Source organism: Mirounga angustirostris, unplaced genomic scaffold (assembly GCF_029215605.1).
Source record: "Mirounga angustirostris isolate CCGP_5_RB_7025 unplaced genomic scaffold, mMirAng1.0.hap1 SCAF_2, whole genome shotgun sequence".
In the NCBI taxonomy this organism is placed as follows: Eukaryota; Metazoa; Chordata; class Mammalia; order Carnivora; family Phocidae; genus Mirounga; species Mirounga angustirostris.
The window spans coordinates 158,325,645-158,347,623 of record NW_026991710.1 but is presented as its reverse complement, the minus strand read 5'-3'; the positions used below and the strand labels follow the sequence as shown (position 1 = coordinate 158,347,623).

The window sequence follows — 21,979 nt, the reverse complement described above, 5'->3', positions numbered from 1 at the left end:
ACCCTACGTGTCTCTTACTACAAAAATGCTTAGAAATACTCCGTAGATAAATATAAATTTAAATGTATATCTGGTTATAGGATCGAGTAAATGAAAAAATATTTAGATATTATTGGAAAACAGGATTCTCACTATAAGAGAAAGTATATATAAATAAGGGATGGGAGGAAAAGGGGGAGAATTTGTTGGTTTGCTGGTGTTGGATTGGAATTAAGAAATGAGTATAGACTCATTTTGACAAAATCAAGAAACTCTTAGCTCTGTCCATTTAAAGGGCCTGTATTAGTCATTGTTCTCCAGAGAAACAGAATCAATAGGAGATACCTATCTCTCTTTCTCAATTTATTATAAAATACTGGCTCACATAATTATGGAGGCTGAGATGTCTCAAGATTGCCATCTGTAAGCTGGAGACTCAAAGACCTGAGGGGCGGAGAGCCAATGATGTAGATACCAGTCTGGGTCTGAAAGCCTGAGAACAGAGGCACTGAGGTCAAGAAAAGATTGATGTGCCAGGAGTCAGCAAGCAGAGAGCAAATTCCACTTTTTTGTTCTATGGAAGCTCTCAATGGATTGGATGGCACCAACAACATTGGAAAGGGCAATCCACTTAACTTAGCCACTGATTCAAATATTCACTTAATTTCTTCCAGAAACACTTTCACAGACACAGCCAGAAATAATGTTTAACCAGGTATCTGGGGATCCTGTGACCCAGTCAAGTTGACACATAAAATTAAGCATCAGGGGCCTAGACGCAGTGGCATCCCAGGAGCAGTGAACACATAGAAAGTCTGATCTTAATTTTAAAATATCATTTCCCAGTGAAAGGAATCAGGGATCCTTGGATAAATGTGTCTGAGGGCAGGGTCAGGGAAAGTTTAAGGTGAACCTAGAGTATCTTGTTAGTCCAGAAAGGAAGTGTTCAAAAACCAGTGGGAACATGTCAAAAGGACACAGAGGATGGCTTGAAGGAATGCAAGAATAATCAGAGAATCAAAATGAATAATGAGAGGAATGGTTTTTAACACACCATATTTAAAAATTAATGAATTTATTTTGATACTAACTTCAGTGATGATAATGACTGAGTCATTGAGTGGGGAAGCCTGGGGGAGGGAGAAAGAAAAGCTCTCCTTAGAGAACTAATAAACATCAAAGGAATAATAGAATTAGAACACGTACCATTTTGCAACAATCACACCAAAACTAATTCAGGCAATAATAGCTAATTTAGACACTATTGAGCAAAATATTTTTGGGACCCAGGACATTCACACAGTCTGAAAGTATCACCCCTTAGCTTATTAATGACAGATGAAGGAAAGTTATCTTTTTAATGGCTAAACCAGGTAGATATCAATCAAATAATCAAACTTAGCATTACCACAAATGTAGAAAATGGCATCATGTTCCTCCTGATAAGATGAACTGATAAGGACACAGTATTAACTATGTACAGTTCTTTACAAAAAAAAAAAAAATGTTTACTCTGAAACTAAAAGTAAAATAATCAGACAAATCCAAATTCAGAGTTATTCTGCAAAACAACTGGTCTAGACTTTTTAAATGTCAATGTCATGAAAGACAAAAGGCAGATACACTATTCCAGTTTAAAAGACACAAAAAAGACAAGACATGTAAATGACATGTATGGCCTTTAACTGGGTTAGAAAAAAGGACTGTCATAAAAGACATTATTGGAACAAATGGGAAAATTGAACCGTATATTAAAGTATTATACCATTGTTAAATTTTCTGAGTTTGGTAATTGTATCATGATTATATAGGAGTTGTAATCAGAAGTATTTAAAGTGTCATCATATCTGTGACTAACTCTCAAATGGTTTAACAAAAATTTAAAAAGTAAATGTGTGTGTCTAGTTTGTTCTTCGTGAGATTTTTCTGTGGGTTTGGAATATTTCAAAATAAATAGAGGGGGGAAATGATGCATAACTGAGGTCACAAGAAAGAAATCCTTAAGGGACAAGAACAAAAAGAGAACTTAAAACTAGATGAACTTGCACCATGGCTGCCTTCAGATGGGGTGTGTGGAAATATAGGGCACAGAATTTCACAGTTATCAGAGATAAAGATGAGTCCAAAAGTCAATGCAAGCGGGGGGCTGGGAACAAGCCTCCCTTACTAAACTGTGACCCTCAAAGTACAACACCCTCCCTCAACAGGTGAGGTAGGAAAAAAAGCTGTCCTCTGGGACAGGGGGATTACAAGGAAGCATGTCTATCTCAGCTTGGACTTAGGTGGAAAAAAAGTATCATCTGAGAAATTAGATCCACAGGTCTGCTCACACTGGTTTGGGGTTTAATTTTTTCATTTTTCATTTTTCATTTTTCATGTGATATTACAGCTAACAAGATGAGAAATAAAAAGTGGTCCTGTATGTGTATTTTAGCACAATTAAAAAATATTGATATCATGAATACCTGGAAGAGGTAAAGGCAAGACAACTCTTAAGGCTGTATAAAATCTGCATGGATAAAACTGCCGAAGATGGGCTCATGGCTCCAAATTGTAAAATATACAAGGAAACAATCCACCACGAGTGAGAGCTAGCCCAGAGAATAGCAGGGTGAGACTCCAGAACTTCAGCTAAAGCAGTTCATAGCTTACAACTATAAAAATGAAAATATACTAAATCATTTAAAAGCATAAAAAGGAATCAAAACAAAAGAAAATAATACATTGTGAAAATGACTAAGCAGATTTTTTAAAAAGGAAATAAAATTTCTAAAAATAAAAGTATATTTGTTCATTTATTCACCAAATCTCAATCAATGGGTTAAACAGCAGATCTGATATACCTTAGAAAAGAATAAGTGAACTGTAAATGGAACTGAGGAAATTACCCAAATGCAGAATAGAATGATGAAAAGTTGAGAGAAACACTAGGTTTCTAGTGTCCTCTAGACCTTCTGCTAGGTGGAAGGAGAAGGAAAGAGAGAGAACACAAAGAAAAGGTCTATCATGTATCTAACTCAATGTCTAGAAGGAGAGTTTAAAGATGGAAAACAGACAACATTCAAAGAGAAATCAGCGAGTGTTTTCCGGCACTGATGAGAGATAGGAATTCAGGAAATAGATTCCAGATTAAGTAAAAAATAGTTCATACCTAGATCTAGATCCTATAGACATCACAAAGTTAGTACAAGTATTATGAACAATACAATATATTAAAAGTTGTGGGGTGCCAACACAGCAGTGCTTAGCCTTAAATGTATATATCAGAAACAAAGGAAAGTTGGAAAATCAGCAGTCTAAGCTTCCATCTCAAGAATCTAGGCAAAGGGGTGCCTGGGTGGCTCAGTCGTTAAGCATCTGCCTTCAGCTCTGGTCATGATCCCAGAGTCCTGGGATCGAGCCCCACATCGGGCTCCCTGCTCAGTGGGGAACCTGCTTCTCCCTCTCCCGCACTCCCCCTGCTTGTGTTCCTGCTCTCACTATCTCTCTCTGTGTCAAATAAATAAATAAAATCTTAAAAAAAGAAAAAAAAAGAATCTAGGCAAAAATAAATCAAACCTAAAAAACTAGAAGAAGGAAATAAACATAGCGGATATTGATGAAATAGAAAACAAATGTACAGCAAAGAAATTTATCAAACCCAAAATCTGGTTCTTTGACAAGATGAGTAATATTGAGAAATCTCTAGCAAGACTGATTAAGAAAAAAAGAAGACAGCATGTTACTGAACCCAAATTCATCTGCCTATCACTTGAAAGCCATTACTCAAGAGACAGATTTTTTTGTTTTTGTTTTTAAGATTTTATTTACTTGACAGAGAGAGCACAGTAGGCAGAGGGAAAGGGAGAAGCAGGCTCCCTACTGAGCAGGGAGCCCAACATGGGGCTCTATCCCAGGACCTGATCATGACCTGAGCTGAAGGCAGTTGCTTAACTGACTGAGCCACCCAGGCACCCCAATGAGTTTTTGATTGGAAATAAATTTGAGCTTTATTCAGGAGGCCAGCAACCCAGGGAGAAGGCAGACTCTTGACCAAAAGCCAACTCTGAGGTTTCTGCCTGGCTCATGGGTTTTTTAAGGGGTTTAGGGTAGTTAATCAGCAAAGGGAGTGCAGTAGCCTGCAACATTTCTTGATTTCGTGCACTTGCTGATGCCAGCTACAAATGTTCTCAATGCTTCAGGGTTGTGCCAGAGGGTCCGGTTCTTATTTCACGATGTGCAGGAATACTCTGTTCTTTCTGCAGAGGAGGGCAAGGTCTACAGATGCACAAAGCCAGGTCAGTAAAATCATTTGTGTGACCTAAAAAAAAGAAAAATATGTTGTTAAATTGCTGGGCTAGTCAGAAAGCCAAGACATTTTCAGACTTGATGGCCCCTGTGGCCTGGGAAAATTTGGTCTTTCACTCCTCAAGGCCAGTGGTCTGTGGACGTCAAAGAGAGTAAATTAGTTCTGTTACCTATCAAAGGCCTTAGGTCAGCAAGTAAGGTGTGTGTTAACTTAAAGCAAGTCAACCTTTAAGACTGGTTGGAGTGCTGTTAAAAGAGCATCACTACAGATCATACAGTTATGCTACAGATGTTAGGAATAACTTTACACTTTTAAAATGCAGCTTACCAAACTTACAGAACAAGAAGTAGAAAAGCTGAATAGTTTGATATCTATGGAAGAGATTGAATCCATTGTTAAAAACCTCACAAAGAAAACCTCAGGCCAAACTAGCTTCACTGGCAAAATTTTCCAACCATTTAAAGAAGAAATATCAGTTTTACACAAACTCTTACTGAGGAATAGAAAAATAGGAAACACTTGCCAACTCATTTATGAGGTCAACACATTCTAATCACAAAAGTCTGACAAGTATATTACAAAAAAGAAAAGTAATGCATCAAAACTAAGGGCAGTTTATTCCAAGTATACAAGGGGAGTTTAATAGTTGAAAATCAATCAGTTCACCACATGAAAGAGAGAAACAAGAAGAAAAAAAACCCATATAATTATCTTGACAAATTAGGAAATGCACTTGATAAAATTTACCTATTCATGAATAAGCAGGGGGGACTCTTTAGCAAGCTAAGAATAGAGGATAATTTTTTAAAATCTGATAACTGTCAACTATAAACCTACCAAGAATATCATATGTAGTAGGGAAATATTGAAAGCTTTCCTGGGGATATTATGCTTATTCAACATAGTTCTTGCCAGTTTAGTAGGGCAAGGAAAAGAAAAAGTGTAAGGACTGGAAAAAACGAAATAGAGCTGTCTGGGAAAATAATCTAATAAGTTGAATACCACTTATTCAACTTGGCACTATTGACACTTTGGAATGGATAAGTATTTGTTGTGGAGGTAAATTAGTCAGCTTGGGCTGCTATTAAAAAAAGAGTGCAAAATTATTTCTAGTTAAGAACCACTGTTTTACACTGAAAACTATAAAATAGAGAAAAAAATGTAAAGCCCTTAAGTAAATGAAAAAATGTTCACGTTCTTTGATTAGAAGATTTAATAGTGTAAAAATGTCCATTCTTTTAAATTTGGTGAAAATCCAATCAAAATCTCAACAGGGGGTGTGTGTGTGTGTATGTGTGCACACACATGTGCATGCATGTGAAAATTAAAAAGCAAAATCCAAACTTGATACAGAAATGCAAAGGTTCAAGAGTAGCCAAGGCAATCTTGAAGATGAATAAACTTGGAGAATACACGTTTCTATGTGCATGTTATAACTCAGTTTTTTATTTTTATTTTTTTAAAGATTTTATTTATTTATTTGACAGAGAGAGACAGGGAATGGGAGAGGGAGAAGCAGGCTTCCCGACGGGCAGGGAGCCCGATGAGGGGCTCGATCCCAGGACCCTGGGATCATGACCTGAGCTGAAGGTAGACAACGACTGAGCCACCCAAGCACCCCCATAACTCAATTTTTTAAAAGTACATAACACCAAAAGAATAGATATTGAATGAATAACTTTTTTTTTTTTTTTACGATTTTATTTTTAAGTAATCTCTACACCCAGTGTGGGGCTTGAACTCACAACACTGAGATCAAGAGTGGCAAGCCACTGACTGAGCCAGCCTGGTGCCCTGAATGAATAACTTTTAAACCATTAGAAAATAGAAAGGGTAATAGGGAAAACCCAGTAGAAGATAGGAAAAAATAAATACAGAATCACAGAAAGTCTTGATTAATAGAAAGTACAGGGACGCCTGGGTGGCTCAGTCGGTTAAGCATCTGCCTTCGGTTATGCATCTGCCTTCGGCTCAGGTCAGGATCCCAGGGTCCTGGGATCGAGTTCCACACTGGGCTCCCTGCTCCGCGGGAAGCCTGCTTCTCCCTCTGCATGCCGCTCCCCTGCTTGTGTACTCACTCACTCTCTCTCTGACAAATAAATAAATAAAATCTTTAAAAAAAAAAAGTACAAAATTAGATGGTAAAAAAAAGATGTCAGTAATCATAATAAGTGTAAATGAATTGAACCTGCCAGATAAAAGATACTGTCCAATTTTTTAAAATAATAAAAGCTACTTCTGAACTGTTTGCAAGAGATAGACTTAAAAAAATGATACACAAAAATTTTATATTAAAAAATAGAGAAGTTGGTGTATCTATTTTAATACCAAACAAAACAGACTTTAGGGCAAAAACATATTAGGGTTAAAGATAGTCATAGTTAAATACTAAGAACAATTTACCAGGAAGATATATCTTTTCTACATTTATATGCACCCAATAATATAGTTTCAGAGCATGTAAAGATGAAATTAAAAAGAGAAATTGCCAAATCACAGTTACGGTGGTAGATTTTAACACATGTATTCTAATACAGTGAGATCAACTCATATAACAAGTAGACCAAAAATTAAGAGGCTATGGAAGATTTGAAGCGCACAACATGCTTGATCTAATGGAAATATCTCCAACTCTGTTTACAATGATTAGAAACTATTCATTTTGGGGGCGCCTGGGTGGCTCAGCCAGTTAAGTGGCTGCCTTCAGCTCAGGTCACAATCCCAGGGTCCTCTGATGGAGCCCCACATCAGACTCCCCGCTCAGTGGGGAGTCTGCTTCCTCTCCCTCTCCTCCTTGCTCATACTCTCTCTCTCAAATAAATAAGTAAAATTTTAAAAAAGAAACTATTCATTTTTTTAAAGTTTTATTTATTTAAGTAATCTCTACACCCAGAGTGGGGCTTGAACTCATGACCCTGAGATCAAGAGTCATGCACTCCTCTAACAGAGCCAGCCAGGCACTCCGAGACTATTCATTTTTTAAGTATATATAGAATATTTACAAAAGCTGGCCATCTACTAGGACACAAAACAAATCACAAAAAAGACCAAAAGATCAGAATCATATTTATATTCTCTGATCATGATACAATTAAGCTAGATACCTACAGAAATGGGTTAATTTTTTTTAAAGATTTTATTTATTTATTAGAGAGAACACAAGCAGGGGGACTAGGAGAGGGAGAAGCAGGTTTCCCGTTGAGCAGGGAGCCCGATGTGGGGCTCGATCCCAGGACTCTGGGATCATGAACTGAGCCAAAGGCAGATGCTTAACCAACTGAGCCACCCAGGCGCCCCTAATTTTTTTTTAATGGGAATATTTTTATTTTATGTACAATGGGTTGGCATTAAGGTAGGTGTCTTGGATATCTGCAGTTAAGGTATATATCTTGGATGACCCACTCAAGGAATTCACTTAATCCAACGTAATGAAGCCTCTATCTTTTTCGTACTGATGGAAACACTGGCGGCTCATATTGAGGCCATATTTCTGGATCAGACCGTGCTGGTTTGAGCAGACACGGCAAAAACAAGAACCCTGGCCAAATTTCCTCGGATGGCTCTGGTAGAGCTGCTGGTGACCCATCTTGCTCTGTCGATTGCAATGAGGCAAAAGAAATGGGTTAATTTAAACAAGACATACATTTGGACATTATGAAATATTCCTAAATAACTCATGTCTCAGAGAATAAATTATATTAGAAAGGAGAAAATGGGTAGCCACATCGGCCTCCCTCACTCACCCTGAACCTGCCAGAAATGCTCCCCCATCAGAAATGCTCCCCCATTTGTCCCCGCTATTTTCTCTATATATTAAGATTCATGTAATGGGGCTAAAGAGATACTTAGGAGACAATTTATATTTGTACATGCTAGTATTGAAAAACGAAGAGAAAAATACTGAAAATCAATGAGCCATTAAAAATCTTAGCAAACCTACTAGCAAAATATCTTTAAAAAAATTTTCCTGCATTACCAGCTTTGCTTTATCCTCATTTTTCAAGGGTGATTTAATATCAGAAAATCTAACATCACTGACCACCAAGCCACCAAATATAGTCATGTACGTTGTCACAGAGCTGCCAGAGGTCAAAGTGTCCATTAAGACTAGGAGCCAAACCAGAAGTTAACAGGCAGACCTTTATTTACTTAGTACAAGCAAGAGGCTAAACAGGAAAGAATGCTGGCTTCCCAAAGTTCTGTTTTCCCTCCATGAAACAGCATTGAGCAAAGGTTAGCTGAGTTGGTGGAGTGGGGAAGGCAATTGTCTTGCTCACTGTCTTGTCCAGGGAGCCCCGAACAAAAAGCTCTTGTGTTTAATGGAGCTGGACACCAGGGGGAGGGTAGTGGGGAGGGCTAGAGGCAGAGGCATCTGGGCAGTGTCTCAGGTGCTCCCCTTGCCCCCTTAATCTCCCGGTGGAGACTCCTAGGCTGGGAATGTAGGTATTGCAGGTGTATGTGAGAGCGTGCCTGGGCTGGGGCTAGGGAGCTGAGTGCTTGACTCTTAACTGCCTCCAGATGGCAATGCATAGGCTGGGCAGCCAGTCTCTTAGGAAGGCAGCTTCCCCACTCCCACCCCCACCCCCTGAGGGCTGCCAGGCAAAGGAAGCCTTCACAGTTGCCTGCAGTCAGGCCTGAACCATCACACATAGGGTTTGGCCTAGAGCCAGACTCTTCATAGGGTGTGACCTATATGTGGGCATCTTGCTGATGGCTTGAAGGGGGCTGAAATTCAGTTCAAGCTTTGCTGCCAGGCTGTGGGCCCTGGGATGGAGCTGTGCTGCCTGGAGGAAGGAGCATCTTTTGACAGCCCTACCCACATTAACAAAGTATATCTCACAAAGACTTCAATAGATACATGTGATAAATTCCACACTCATTTATAATTTAATAAAATGAATAAACTAGGGACTAGAAGGAAATTTCCTTAACCTAGTCAAGTGTGTGTCTGTGTCCAAATGTCCTCTTCTAAGGGCACCAGCATATTGGATTAGGGCCCACCCTACTGATTTTAACTGAATCACAGTCACATGCTGAGGTTTCGAGGGTTAGGACTTCAACTTGGAATTTGGAGGGACACAACAGAGATAGGAGGTGGGTGTCAGAAGAGGCCAGTTTCCAGAGGTATGTGGGAATCAAACACCCCCGCCCCCGGCAGATTACCAAGGGCTTGGGGTCAGGTGGGAGGAAAGGGAGGCATAAAGGTTGACAGGCCTTGAACAAGAAGGTGCTCCACTTACTGAGATGGTGAAACCAGGGGAGGAATAAACTTGAAGCTTGATCCCAGGCAGAGCCCTGAGGCATTCTAACTTCTGGAGCCGAGGAGAAGTGGAGCCCAGTAGAATACCGGAAGAGTGGCTAGTGGAAGGAGGAAGCCGGAAACCTGTGGTATCTTGGAAACCGAAAGAGAAGAACCAGCAAGTTCTATTGATTTACCCTTTCATGTCTCTCTTATTTGAGACAGAGAGAGAGGAGAGAAGCCGACTGCCGGCTGAGCAGGGATCCCCATGCAGGGCTCCATGCGGGGCTCCATGTGGGACTCCATTCCAGGACCCTGGGATCATGACCTGAGCCAAAGGCAGACGCTTAACGACTGAGCCCCTGAGGTGCCCCTACCCTTTTCACATCTCTTTTTTTTTTTTAATTTTATTTATTTATTTGAGAGAGAGAGAATGAGAGACAGAGAGCAGGAGAGGGAGGAGGGTCAGAGGGAGAAGCAGACCCCCCCGCTGAGCAGGGAGCCCAGTGCGGGACTCGATCCCGGGACTCCAGGATCATGACCTGAGCTGAAGGCAGTCGCTTAACCAACTGAGCCACCCAGGTGCCCCTACCCTTTTCACATCTCTTAAAGCTCCTTGTTTCTACTCTCAACTTGACCTCCACCCTGATTCCACCAGCAGAGGGAGTCCTCTATTCCAGGTGTGGGCCCAAGAGGATGCATTTTCTACAGATATTATCAAAACAATAAAACCCAGTCTGCTTTTTCTTATCACCATGTGCTGGCAATTCTAGTGGGTAATAAATACTTTCCTGAAAAAATAATTTATTGGTCTAAGTTCGAAATAAAGACTGTGCTTATGTAAGCTTCAGATGGAACATATTTAGTACTATCTTCAGTAAACCCTATACTTGGAAGATAATTCAGGGAATTCACAGTGATACAGTGGGCTGCCACACATTTGTTTTGAAAGTAAGTTCTTGGGGTGTCTGGGTGGCTCAGTCAGCTGAGCGCCTGACTCTTCATTTCCACTCAGGTCATGATCTAAGGGTCATGAGATGGACCTTTACTCCGAGTGGGGAGTCTCCTTGGGATTCTCTCTCTCCCTCTCCCTCAGCCCCTGCTTCCTGCACACCCCTCCACCCCGACCCCATGGGCACATGCGCACAAGCACTCTCTCTAGAATAAATAATTAAATCTTTTTTTTAAAAAAAAAAGAAAGTTCGTTCTTAATAGTTTGGAATCTTTAAAGCTTATTTTAGGTGCAGTTCATGTCTTCAATCATTACGATAATATATATTCCTGTGTTTAAACAGTAGATTCAAAGTGGACCAGGATAGCATAGCAATTGTAAATACAAAAGAAATAGCATGAGTTACAGTAGTTACGTCATTTTAATTATGACCACTTGGAGTTTTACTTGTGTTTAAAATTTAAAACACTGAAAGAATACAAAATGTTTGGTATATTTTTGTTCGGTAAGTGCAAATTTTAGTTCATGCATGATATATTTTACCGAATTTGAATATCCTTAAATTGGAATTTATCCTTTTTTAATATGAATTGTTGCTAAGCTAACGAACAAATCAAAACAATAATTATTATTGATAACTATGTGATTGTTACAAAAATAGTTTTGTTGCCTAGATGAGGAAAATATTTAAAAATGATCCACTCCCCGGGTATCCAATATGCTGGTTATGAAACCAAAATGCTTAATATTTCATCTTTGAATATATATATATACGGACAAAGTTTACTACCTCCCGGGGTGCTTTCTATCCTTGGAGTTTGAGAACTGGGTAAGGAAAAAAATAATCCGTTTTTTCTGGCCAGTGCAGAGGGACAGTGAGGAACATGTCAGATGAAATATGGCAGTCTTCATAGTAAATCAGCTGATGGCTCCATCTGTCTTTTCACAGAAATGGCTCACATGTGGAGTTTTATTTTACTGAGTTTCTTTGAATATTTTCTTTTCTCAAAGTTGTAAAAAGGAGTGACTTCCTAATTAGTCTTCCTTGAGCCCATAAAGGGGTATTAGGGATTGAATGCAGAGTTGGGCTCCGGGCCTCCCAGCCCAAGTTGAGCCCAAACAGGTCACATCTACATATGAGAGTCCAGATGTTAAAATTCATGTGTTGAAGGCCTAACCGTCAGGACCTCAGAATGTGACTGTATTTGGATACAGGGCCCTTAAAGTGGTGATTAAACGAAAATGAGGCTCTTGAGGAGAGGCCTTAATCCAAAGTGGCTGCTCTCCTTCTAAGATGAGTTGTGGACATACAGAGAGACACCAGGGGCCCACGTGCACAGAGGACAACCACGTGAAGAAGCCAGAGGCCAGCCACCTGCAAGCCAAAGAGAGAGGTCTCAGAGGAAACCAGCCCTGCTAGCACCTTGATCTTGGACTTCCAGCTCCTGAAATTTTGTGGGGGAAAACACCGAAAGTGTGTTAAAGCCACACAGTCTGAAGTATTTTGTGCTAGCAGCCCTAGCAAACTCACACAACAGGTAGCATTTGTTTGAACTGAGGGTTCCACAGCTAGAAAGTGTTGGGAAATTACTAGAATAGGGGACAGAGCACAGACTCTGAGACCATTACTCTGGGCTTGAATCCCGGTTTGGCTTTCTAGTAGCAGAGCAATGGGGTGGGCCATTTACTGAATGCTGGAGGCCCAATTCTATGTCTGTAAAGTGGGGGTGATAACCACTACTCGGGATTTCAATGGGGATGGCATGCGGTAATGTATGGGAAGTGCCAGGCCCACCGTGGGAACCCAGTAAATGAGGATGCTGAGCCAAAGCCTTCCCCACTGCCTTAGCTCATGTAAGTTAGATCCTGCCCAAGCTGGCCACATTGGAGAGGGCTGGAAGTCTGTGGATTTTGCAATTAAGGGAGGGTCGTTTTAAAAATGTGTGCCCAGGGGGCGCCTGGGTGGCTCAGTCGGTTAAGCCTCTGCCTTCAGCTCAGGTCATGAGCCCAGGGTCCTGGGATCCAGCCCCGCAGTGGGCTCCCTGCTCAGCGGGGAGCCTGCTTCTCCCTCTCACTCTGCCTGTTGCTCCCCCTGCTTGTGCTCTCTCTCTCTCAAATAAATAAATAAAATCTTAAAAAAAAAAGTTTGCTCAGTTACGTTTTAAAAATTTTGCTAAATTTGCATGTAGTATTACTTTGAATGGTTGGGAAGATAGAAAAATAAGTGTCTATTCCCTGCTTATAAAAATAGCATATGTTTATACATACATTATGGAAATGCACATATTCTATAGATATATTTTAGAAAATTTGCGTGAAAGGTGCAGGAGTCTAGAGAAGAAAACAACCCATAATAAAACCACCCAGGGACAACCACTGCCCACATTGTAGTATGTTTTCTTTCCATATTTTTTTTTCTGTTGTCTTTTTTTAAATCGAGGACATCAATTTTGTGCCATGTTCTTTCACTGAACTTTTAAGCATGGGCACGTCCTATGCCATTACAAAGCCCAAAGCCTTAACATTCATTCTTTCCTCCTGTCCTGTAAGTCCCACCGGCAGCAATAGGGTCTCCTGTGAGTGGCACTTGAACTGGGGAAAACTGGTCTGGGTTTGGGTGGCTGTGCAAACCTCAGCAGTCGGTCCTGGTAAGGAGTCCCCGGCAGGAGCTTGGAGGCTGAGATGAGGACGGGCCTGCTCCCCGAAGCCCACCAGTGAGACTACGCCCCCAACCCTTATTTCCCATCTGGGTTCCTGTTACTCTGGCCCTTTAAGAAGGGAGCTAGAACTCTAGCAGGCCTGACAAGTGGTCTCCTAGGAACCGAAGGACAACAAACAGCTTCAGAGATTGGGGCTGGGGTGGGGACCCTGCACAACAGGGGATGGTACACATGGAGGCCAATCAGGTAGAGCAGGGTCTAGGGTTGGTTTTCTGGGTCCTTTATTCCTCTGGCCCCTTCACCTCCACACTTTCCTTTCTAGGTCCAACCTTTCTCTCCAGCTTCCCCACCCCTGCCTTTCTCTGCCCTTCTGTTAGCATTCCCACTTCCTCTGCTCCAGATGGTCTTCATTTCTGGAGACAGTTCCTGCTTATTAAGAGTTTCTTAGTTGATCTTGAAATTTTCTGTGAGAAAAAAATATTCTACAAACAGTGATACTTTGATCTCATCAAATTTCCAACCTTTCCAGTTTTCTTTCTTTCTTTCTTTTGCCAAATTGCTTTTGCTAGGACCTCTAAAAAAATGATAAAAAAGGCATTGGTGAAGGGCACCTGGCTGGCTCAGTCTCTAGAGCATGGGACTCTTGATCTCAGGGTTGTGAGTTCGAGCCCCATGTTGGGTGTAGAGATTACTTAAATAATAGATAAAATCTTATTTATTTATTTATTTATTTATTTATTTATTTATTTATTTATTTTTAAAGATTTTATTTATTTATTTGACAGAGAGAGACACAGCGAGAGAGGGAACACAAGCAGGGGGAGTGGGAGAGGGAGAAGCAGGCTCCCCGCAGAGCAGGGAGCCCGATGTGGGACTCGATCCCAGGACCCTGGGATCATGACCTGAGCTGAAGGCAGTCGCTTAACCAACTGAGCCACCCAGGCGCCCCAATAGTAGATAAAATCTTAACAATAACAACAAAAGACATTGGTGAATATCCCTGACTTGCTCTGAAATTAATGTGGTATCCCTAGTGTTTCCCCATTAAGTTCCATGTGGTGTTTTGACTATTTCATTGAGATCCTTAAATGAATTTGCATGGAGTTGTCCTAGGTGTGAGTTTGGTAAAGAATATAGAATGATATTTTGCTCTTTGAATCAATTTTAATGTTCATAATATAATGGAATCTAGCCCATTTATGGTTTTGCCACAAAGGCTTTATTTAATATTACTTCCATCACCTCTTTTTTGTCCATTTTTTTTAAGCTCCCCCCCCTGTATTATATTTTTGACCATATTTTGCTATAAGGTCAGTTTTCTTTATTAACTAACGTCCTCAGTCTCTGCCAGTTACTTGGAAAAAATATTACTTATTGACTGCCACAGTTATACGCCCTTCCCCCTTCCTCCACACTGTAGAATGCATTTTGGGGCTCCTGTCTTAATCTCTTGTGATAAAAAATTTTTTTTTAGACTTTGTAGCTCTTCTTTCAAGAATTATAATATTTATATGCCATTTTCTTGCTGTGATTATTTCACTTAACTAAATGTTTAGGCAAATTAAATGTTCATCATGAAGCGTTTTCTCTCATGACATTCCAGTTTGTAAGTCATTTATTTTTATTCATCCTTTGGTTGTCTGCATTATGTCTTTTAGTGGCTTCCCAGGAAGGATAATGAATGTCAAAGCAAAGCTTAGAAATATTCATCGAGTTGTATAACTAACTCACAAGTACACCAAGGACAGGCATTAGATTCTTATCAGTGAACAAAGACAAAAAAAAAGAAAAGAAATGAAAAAGAAATGAAATGAAAAAAAGAAATGAAATGAAAACAAAAAAAGGACTTTCCCCAGGAAAAGGGAAGAAGAAAGGGGGGAAAAGGTGCTAGTCTACAAAGAGTGAATTTTGTTTTTCTAATTAAGGTGATTTATCTGGCAGCTATCAAAGAGATTGGTTGGGCAATCTATTCTGGAATAGATTGACTAGGTCATTAGAGAAAACAGTTCCAGTTATTTGTGGATTTTCCAAAAGTCTTGAGACTTAAGCCATGTAGGACACGGACATGGTGTCTATAAACAGTGTCTGCCAATGTCCTGGCATCCCACCATAGAGAGGCCAGGATCACGTGTCCCCCAGCAGAATTTCTATGAGAGAGTGACTTACAAAGTCATTGCAACTTTGGAAACATCTTCCAGTTGCCATCACAGTTTATAGTTTTTTCTGGTCTTAACATTTTCCCCCTTTTTTTTTTTAAGATTTTATTTATTTATTTGACAGATAGAGACCCAGCAAGAGGGGGAACACAAGTAGGGGGAGTGGGAGAGAGAGAAGCAGGCTCCCCACTGAGCAGGGAGCCCAATGCAGGGCTCGATCCCAGGACCCTGGGATCATGACCTGAGCTGAAGGCAGGTGCTTAACGACTGAGTCACCCAGGTGCCCCTTAACATTTTCCCTTTAAACATCCACGGATGTTGTTCCATTTTCTTCTGGCATATGAGTTACTAGGGAAATCTGCAGCCACTTGATTTTTTCCCTTTGTATTCTGCCTAAATCTTGTATTTGTCTTTTTTTTAATGCCCAGAGAAAAGAATTTTGCCATGATCTATATCAGCCATTTGTCTGTCTATCTATCATCTATCTATCTACCTACCTATCTATTTATCTATCTATCATCTATCATCATCTATCATCTGTCTATTTATTTCTGGAACATGGCAACACACTTTATAGCTTCATGTTTTCCTTTGTTTTAACAAAATATGGTTGCATTTTAATTTTTTTTCTGTTCCAATAGTTTTGTTTTCTTCCTCAGGTATACTAATTATCCATATGTTGGATCTACAAGGCAGGCCTCTGTATTCATATTTTCCCTAACTGCTTTAATCTCTTTTGCTTTTTCTTTGAATTTCATGTAGTTTTAGGTAGTTTTTCATGAGAGTAGCTTTTTATTCACAAAATATTTCTTATAGTTAGTTAGCTTTTAAGTTATATTAGTTTATGAAAGTAACACATTTAAATATCTAGGTTTCATTGTTCTAAATTTCAATTTATAAATATTGTAATTTTATTTGTATATTTGATATATTTTACAGAAAATGAGAACAACTTTGGTAAACTTGAAATGACTGAACAAATTTATTTCTCTTAAACATTTGGTCCTGGTTTTACTCATATTTATGAAGTTCTTAAACATTTAATTTACATTTATAAATTTAATATACTTGATCTTCCATTTTCTGTGGAAAAAAAAATATCCTGCAAACAATCATACTTTGATCTCATCAAATTTCCAAACTTTCCAGTTTTCTTTCTTTCTTTTGTTGAATTGCTTTTGCTAGGACCTCTACAAAAAATTAATTCCAAATTTTTACTGAGCAAGTGGTAGAGTTACATGCAGTTGTAGAGATCCCGTGTACCCTTTACCCAGTTTCCCCAATATCACAACCAGGAAGTTGACCTTCGTACAATCCACCAATCTTATTCACATTTTCTCAGTTTTGCTTATACTCATTTGTGTTTGTGAGCATGTGTATTTCATTCTACATAACTTTATTACGTGTGAAGTTTCCTGTATCCACCACCACAGTCAAGATATAGAACACAAGGATTCTTCCTGTAGCTTTTTTAGTTATACCCACTTCCTCTCCCCTCCATCAATCTCCCCCCATGCCTCCTGTTTCTAACCCCTTCAACCACTAATCTATTCTTCATTTAAAAATGTTGTCTTTTCCAAAAAGGTTATATAAATGGAATACACTAAGTGACCTTTTAGGATTGGGTTTTTTCACTAAATTGTTAAATGTATGTGTGTAAAGTTGTTTATTATATTTCCTTATTATACTTTTGGTGTCTGTAGGGTCTATAGTGGTATTTCCTGTTTTGTTCCTGATATTGGTAATTTGTGTCTTCTCTCTTTTTTTCATGTCATTTTATTGATCTTTTCAAAGAACCCAGCTCTTTGGGTTATTGATTTTCCCTATTGTTTTCCTGTTTTCAATTTCATTGATTTCTATTCATTTTATATTTTTTTCCTTTCTACTTTTTTTTTTTTTAAGATTTTTTTTTTTTTTTAAGTAATCTCTACACCCAGAGTGGAGCTCAACCTTACAACAGGATAAAGAGTCCCATGTTCCACTGACTGAGCCAGCCAGGTGCCCCACCTCTCTACTTTCTTTGTATTTATTTTGCTCTTCTTTATCTTTTGACTTGAGAGTGTTCCTTTTTTCTTAATATATGCATGTAGTGCTATAAATTTCCTTCTCAGCACTGCTTACCTGTGTTCCACAAATTTTGATATGTTCTATTCATTTTCATTCCATTCAATGTATTTTTCATTTCCCCCAGGATTTCCTTTTTGATCCATGGATTATTTAGAAGCGTGTTTTTTAGTTTCCAAATGGTTGGAGATTTTCCTGCTATCTCTCTGTTACTTATTTCTAGTTTGATTTCATTGTGGTCAGAAAACAGGTAAAATGATTTAAATTCTTTTAAACTTGTTGAGGTTTGTTTTATGGTCTAGGAAATTGTCTTGGACTATGTTCATTGGGTACTTAAAATGAAGATGTATTCTGCTGTTGGGTATTCTATACATGTTGATTATATCCTGTTTTATTTATTTTATTTTATTTCATTCATTTTTTAAGTAGGCTCTATACCCAGTTGGGGCTTGAACTCACAACCCTGAGATCAAGAGTCACATGCTCTATCAACTGAGCCAGCCAGGTGCCACACATGTCGATTAGATCTTGTTGATTAATGGTATTGTTGAATTATTCTATATTTTTGCTGATTTTCTGTCTAGTTATTTGAAAATTGTTGAAAGAGAGATGTTAGAATCTCTAACTATAATTGTGGGCTTTGTCATTTCTCCTTTCAGTTCTATGAGTTTTTGCTTTACATATTTTGCAGTTCTTTTGTTTTGCACTTACACATTTAGGATTCCTATGTCTTCTTGGTAAATCGACCCTTTTGTCATTTTATGATGTCCCTCTCTGTCTCAAGTAATTTCTTTGCTCTGAGGTCTAACTTATCCAAAATTAATATAGCCACACTGGCTTTCCCTTGATTACTGTTTGCGTGATAGATCTTTTTCCACCCTTTTACTTTCAACCTGCCTATATTTTTTCTATTTGAAGTAAGCTTCTTGCAGATAGCATATAGTTGATTCATGGTTTTAAATTGACTTTGACAATCTGTCTTTTAATTGATGTATCTAGAACACTTATATTTAGTGTAATTAGTGATATTTTAGGGTCTAAGTCTGCTATTTTACTACGCTTTCTGTGTGTGTATGTGTGTGTGTGTGTGTGTGTGTTTAGAGAGGGAGGGGGGCAGAGGGAAATGTAGAAGAAGAATCTTAAGCAGGCCCCATGCCCAGTGTGGAGCCCAATGTGGGACTCAATCTCACAACCCTGAGATTATGACCTGAGCCAAAATCAAGGATTGGATGCCTAACTGACTGAGCCACCCAGGCGTACTGCTTTGTTTTTCATTTGTTTTCTTTTTCCTGCCTTTCTATGGGTTCCTTGAACATTTTTTAGAATTCCATTTTGATTTACCTGTAGTATTTTTTAAATGTCCCTTTATATAGTTTTTTTATGCTTGCTTTAGCTATCACATAACTTATCACAGTCTTCTGGTGTTCTCAGTTTACCAATTAGAGTAAAGTACAGAAACCTTACCTCCGTTTATGTCCTTTTAAACTCCTCCACTTATAATAGTCTTAAATATTTCCTCTACATATATTTAGAACCACTAGATAGTTATAATTTTTGTTTTAGCCATCAAGCACAATTTAGAAGATTCAAGAAGAGAGAGCAAGTCTGCTGTATTACTTATATTTTTGCTTACTGTGTTCTTTTCTCCATTCTAATGTTCTAAGATTCTTTCTTTTATTGTTTCTTTTCTTACAGAACTCCTTTAGTTATTCTTTTAGGCTAGGTCTCCTGGCAACAAATTCTCTTACTCTTCCTTTATCTGAGATAGTCTTGATTTCTTCTTTAATTTTGATTGCTATGTTTTCTTGGTAAATTGACCCTTTGCAAGTTTCCAAGTGGATTTTTTTCCCCAAATTTCAGAAGTTTCAGCAACTGTTTTGACCGCTTTTTCCACCTTACCCTCTTTCTCCTCCCTGGGACTCTGAGAAAATGAATGTAAAATCGTTTTTTTAAAGTCTCACAGATCCCTTAGTCTCTGTTCATTTATGTTTTCAGTCTTTTTACTCTCTGTTGTTCAGACTGGGTAATTTTTATTGTTTTATCTTCTAGTTCATAGGTTCTTTCCTTTTCCTCTTCCATTCTGCTACTGAGTTTTTATTTTTATTATTGTATTTTTCAATTCTAAAATTTCCTTTTGGTGCTTCTTTACATGTTCTATGCCTTAGCTGAGACTTCTTTTTTTTTCATTTAGTTCAAGTGCGTTCACAATTGCTTGGTGAAGCATTTTTTTCTCTCTTTTTTAAAAGATTTTATTTATTTATTTGAGAGAGAGAGAAAGAGAGCACAAGTGGGGAGTGAGGAGGGGCAGAGAGAGAAAGAGAAAGAATCAGACTCCCTGCTGAGCAGGGAGCCTGATGCAGGACTCGATCCCAGGACCCTGGAATCATGACTTAAGCCAAAGGCAGATGCTTAACTGCCTGAGCCACCCAGGTGCCTCTGTTGAAGCATTTCTATCTTGGCTACTTTATTTTATTTTATTTTTATTTTTATTTTTTTTAAGATTTTATTTATTTATTTGACAGAGAGAGACACAGCGAGAGAGGGAACACAAGCAGGGGGAGTGGGAGAGGGAGAAGCAGGCTTCCCACGGAGTGGGGAGCCCACGCGGGACTCGATCCCAGGACCCTGGGATCACGACCTGAGCCAAAGGCAGATGCTTAACGACAGAGCCACCCAGGTGCCCCTATCTTGGCTACTTTAAAATCTTTGTCAGATAATGTAACATTTCTGGCATCTCAGTATTTGTATTGATTGCCTTTTTTTCATGGAGTCTGAGGTCTTCCTAGTATTTGGTATCACAAGTTATTTCTGATTGAATTCTGGACATCTTGGGTGTTATGTTATGTTATGAGATTCTGGATCTTAATTATATCTCTGTTTCAGCTGTCTCTTTCTTTTTTTTTTTTTTAAAGATTTTTTATTTATTTATTTGAGAGAGAGAGAGAGAGCACATGAGGGGGGGGGGACGGTCAGAGGGAGAAGCAGACTCCCTGCCGAGCAGGGAGCCCGACGCGGGACTCGATCCCGGGACTCCAGGATCACGACCTGAGCCGAGGGCAGTCGCTTAACCAACTGAGCCACCCAGGCGCCCTCAGCTGTCTCTTTCTGACACCATTCTGGCAGGGCATGGGGGGCATTGCCTTTTTACTGCCAGGCGGGGTCTAACATCCAGGTTCCCCACTCATCTGTCATTGACACCTGAGGTGGGGGCTTCTCATTACTGCTGGGTGGGGGTGGGCTTTCTGGCTTCCTAGCAGGCCTCCAGGGATAATTTCCTGGCTGGGAGAGGTAGAAGCGCCTTGCTGCTTTCCACATGGGTTCCACTGACACCATGGGGATGAAGTGGTCTCTTGATTTCTGGGTGGTATGAAAGTCTTACTGTCCCCTAGGCCTCCTAGGACAGCATTGCAGTGGGGAGGGTGAGGAGGAGGGTGCTCTTTTACTGCTGGGGTGGGGGCGGAAGTTTGGTTCTCTAGTGGTCTTTACTGACACTGTAGGCAGGGGCCAGGGCTCATTACTGCCTGGAGAGCTTGAAAGTCCCAATTCCCTACTGGGCCTTCTCTGACACTGTCTTGGTGGGAAGGTTGTGGGACTTTGTTACAAGCTGATGAAGGTGACAGTCTAGGCTCCTGTTATGTTTTGCTGGTTTGAGTGAGGACAACGTTTGGCTGGGGTAGAGCAGTTATTGTCTGAAAGTTTTCTTTCTTGCTATAGCCTGCCCCTTCGGCTGAGAGAAAAAAGGCTTTTGTTAGGTTTTGTTTTGTTTTAATTTGTCTTTGTCTTTTGATGTTTCTGGATTGCTGGCTTCAACATCCAAGTCTGGGAATTTGAAGCATAAAGAAAACCTAGGAAATTTACCATTTTGTTTTTCCTTGAATCCTGAGGTCCCTAGTTGCTCTGCCTTCTTCTCTCCACCTTTCAGTCTCCTTATGTTTGTTTTATATATAATGTCCAGGGTTTTTAGTTATATTTAGTGGGAGGAATAGGGAAAAATATTATTTTCTCTATATTCCAGAAGTCCTCGCTTTTTTATGCATATCAAATGGATGACCTTGTGGGCTATAAAGCAAAACATTTCTCTATGTTGTACGTAAATGACTCCTGTTGATCTTAAAATATTGTAAATCTAGCTCTCTTTAATATTATAATACTGTTTACCAACTTAGTCAAATACTCTTAACTGATGTGATGTGGGCCACAAGCAAATGGTCAAGAGAGAATTCTTGAGACATTTTTGGTGCAAAAAGGTGTTTTTATTAAAGTACCAGGACAGTACCCGTGGGCAGGAAGAGTTATACCGGGATTGTGAAGAGCTATTGATTATGTACTTTTTAAAACAATTATTTATTTATTTATTTATTTATTTATTTATTTATTTATTTGACACAGAGAGAGATAGAGAGCGAGCACAAGCAGGGGGAGCAGCAGAGGGAGAGGGAGAAGCAGGCCCTCCACTGAGCAGGGAGCCCAATGGGGGGCTTGATCCCAGGGCACTGGGATCATGACCTGAGCCACCCAGGTGCCCTGATTATATACTTTTAAGTTAAGGGTGAGGGGTAAAGACAAAAGAAGTTTCCAAAAGGATTTTCACATGCTAAGGAAGACTTACAGGATCCTGGAGGCCTAGGCTACTGTTAAGCC

The 21,979-nt window shown here is 39.5% G+C and overlaps 2 protein-coding genes across 2 annotated transcripts in view; both read right to left on the bottom strand.

Moving 5' to 3' along the window:
* Positions 1-1,270: 1,270 nt before the first annotated feature.
* The window catches only part of LOXL2 (lysyl oxidase like 2), a 121,735-nt gene continuing 101,026 nt past the window's right edge, over positions 1,271-21,979 (bottom strand). Inside the window, exons 17-18 of the transcript XR_010409661.1 lie at positions 9,508-9,659; positions 1,271-4,279 (exon numbers count right to left, since the gene is read on the bottom strand). The gene's annotated coding sequence lies outside the window, so the exon portion shown is untranslated. The remainder of the gene's footprint in view (positions 4,280-9,507; positions 9,660-21,979) is intronic.
* On the bottom strand, positions 4,286-9,501 carry LOC123848031 (small ribosomal subunit protein uS14-like). Its single transcript, XM_045880033.3, has one exon. It carries the CDS (start codon positions 7,851-7,853, stop codon positions 7,683-7,685), a length of 171 nt encoding a protein of 56 aa, XP_045735989.1. The 5' UTR covers positions 7,854-9,501; the 3' UTR covers positions 4,286-7,682.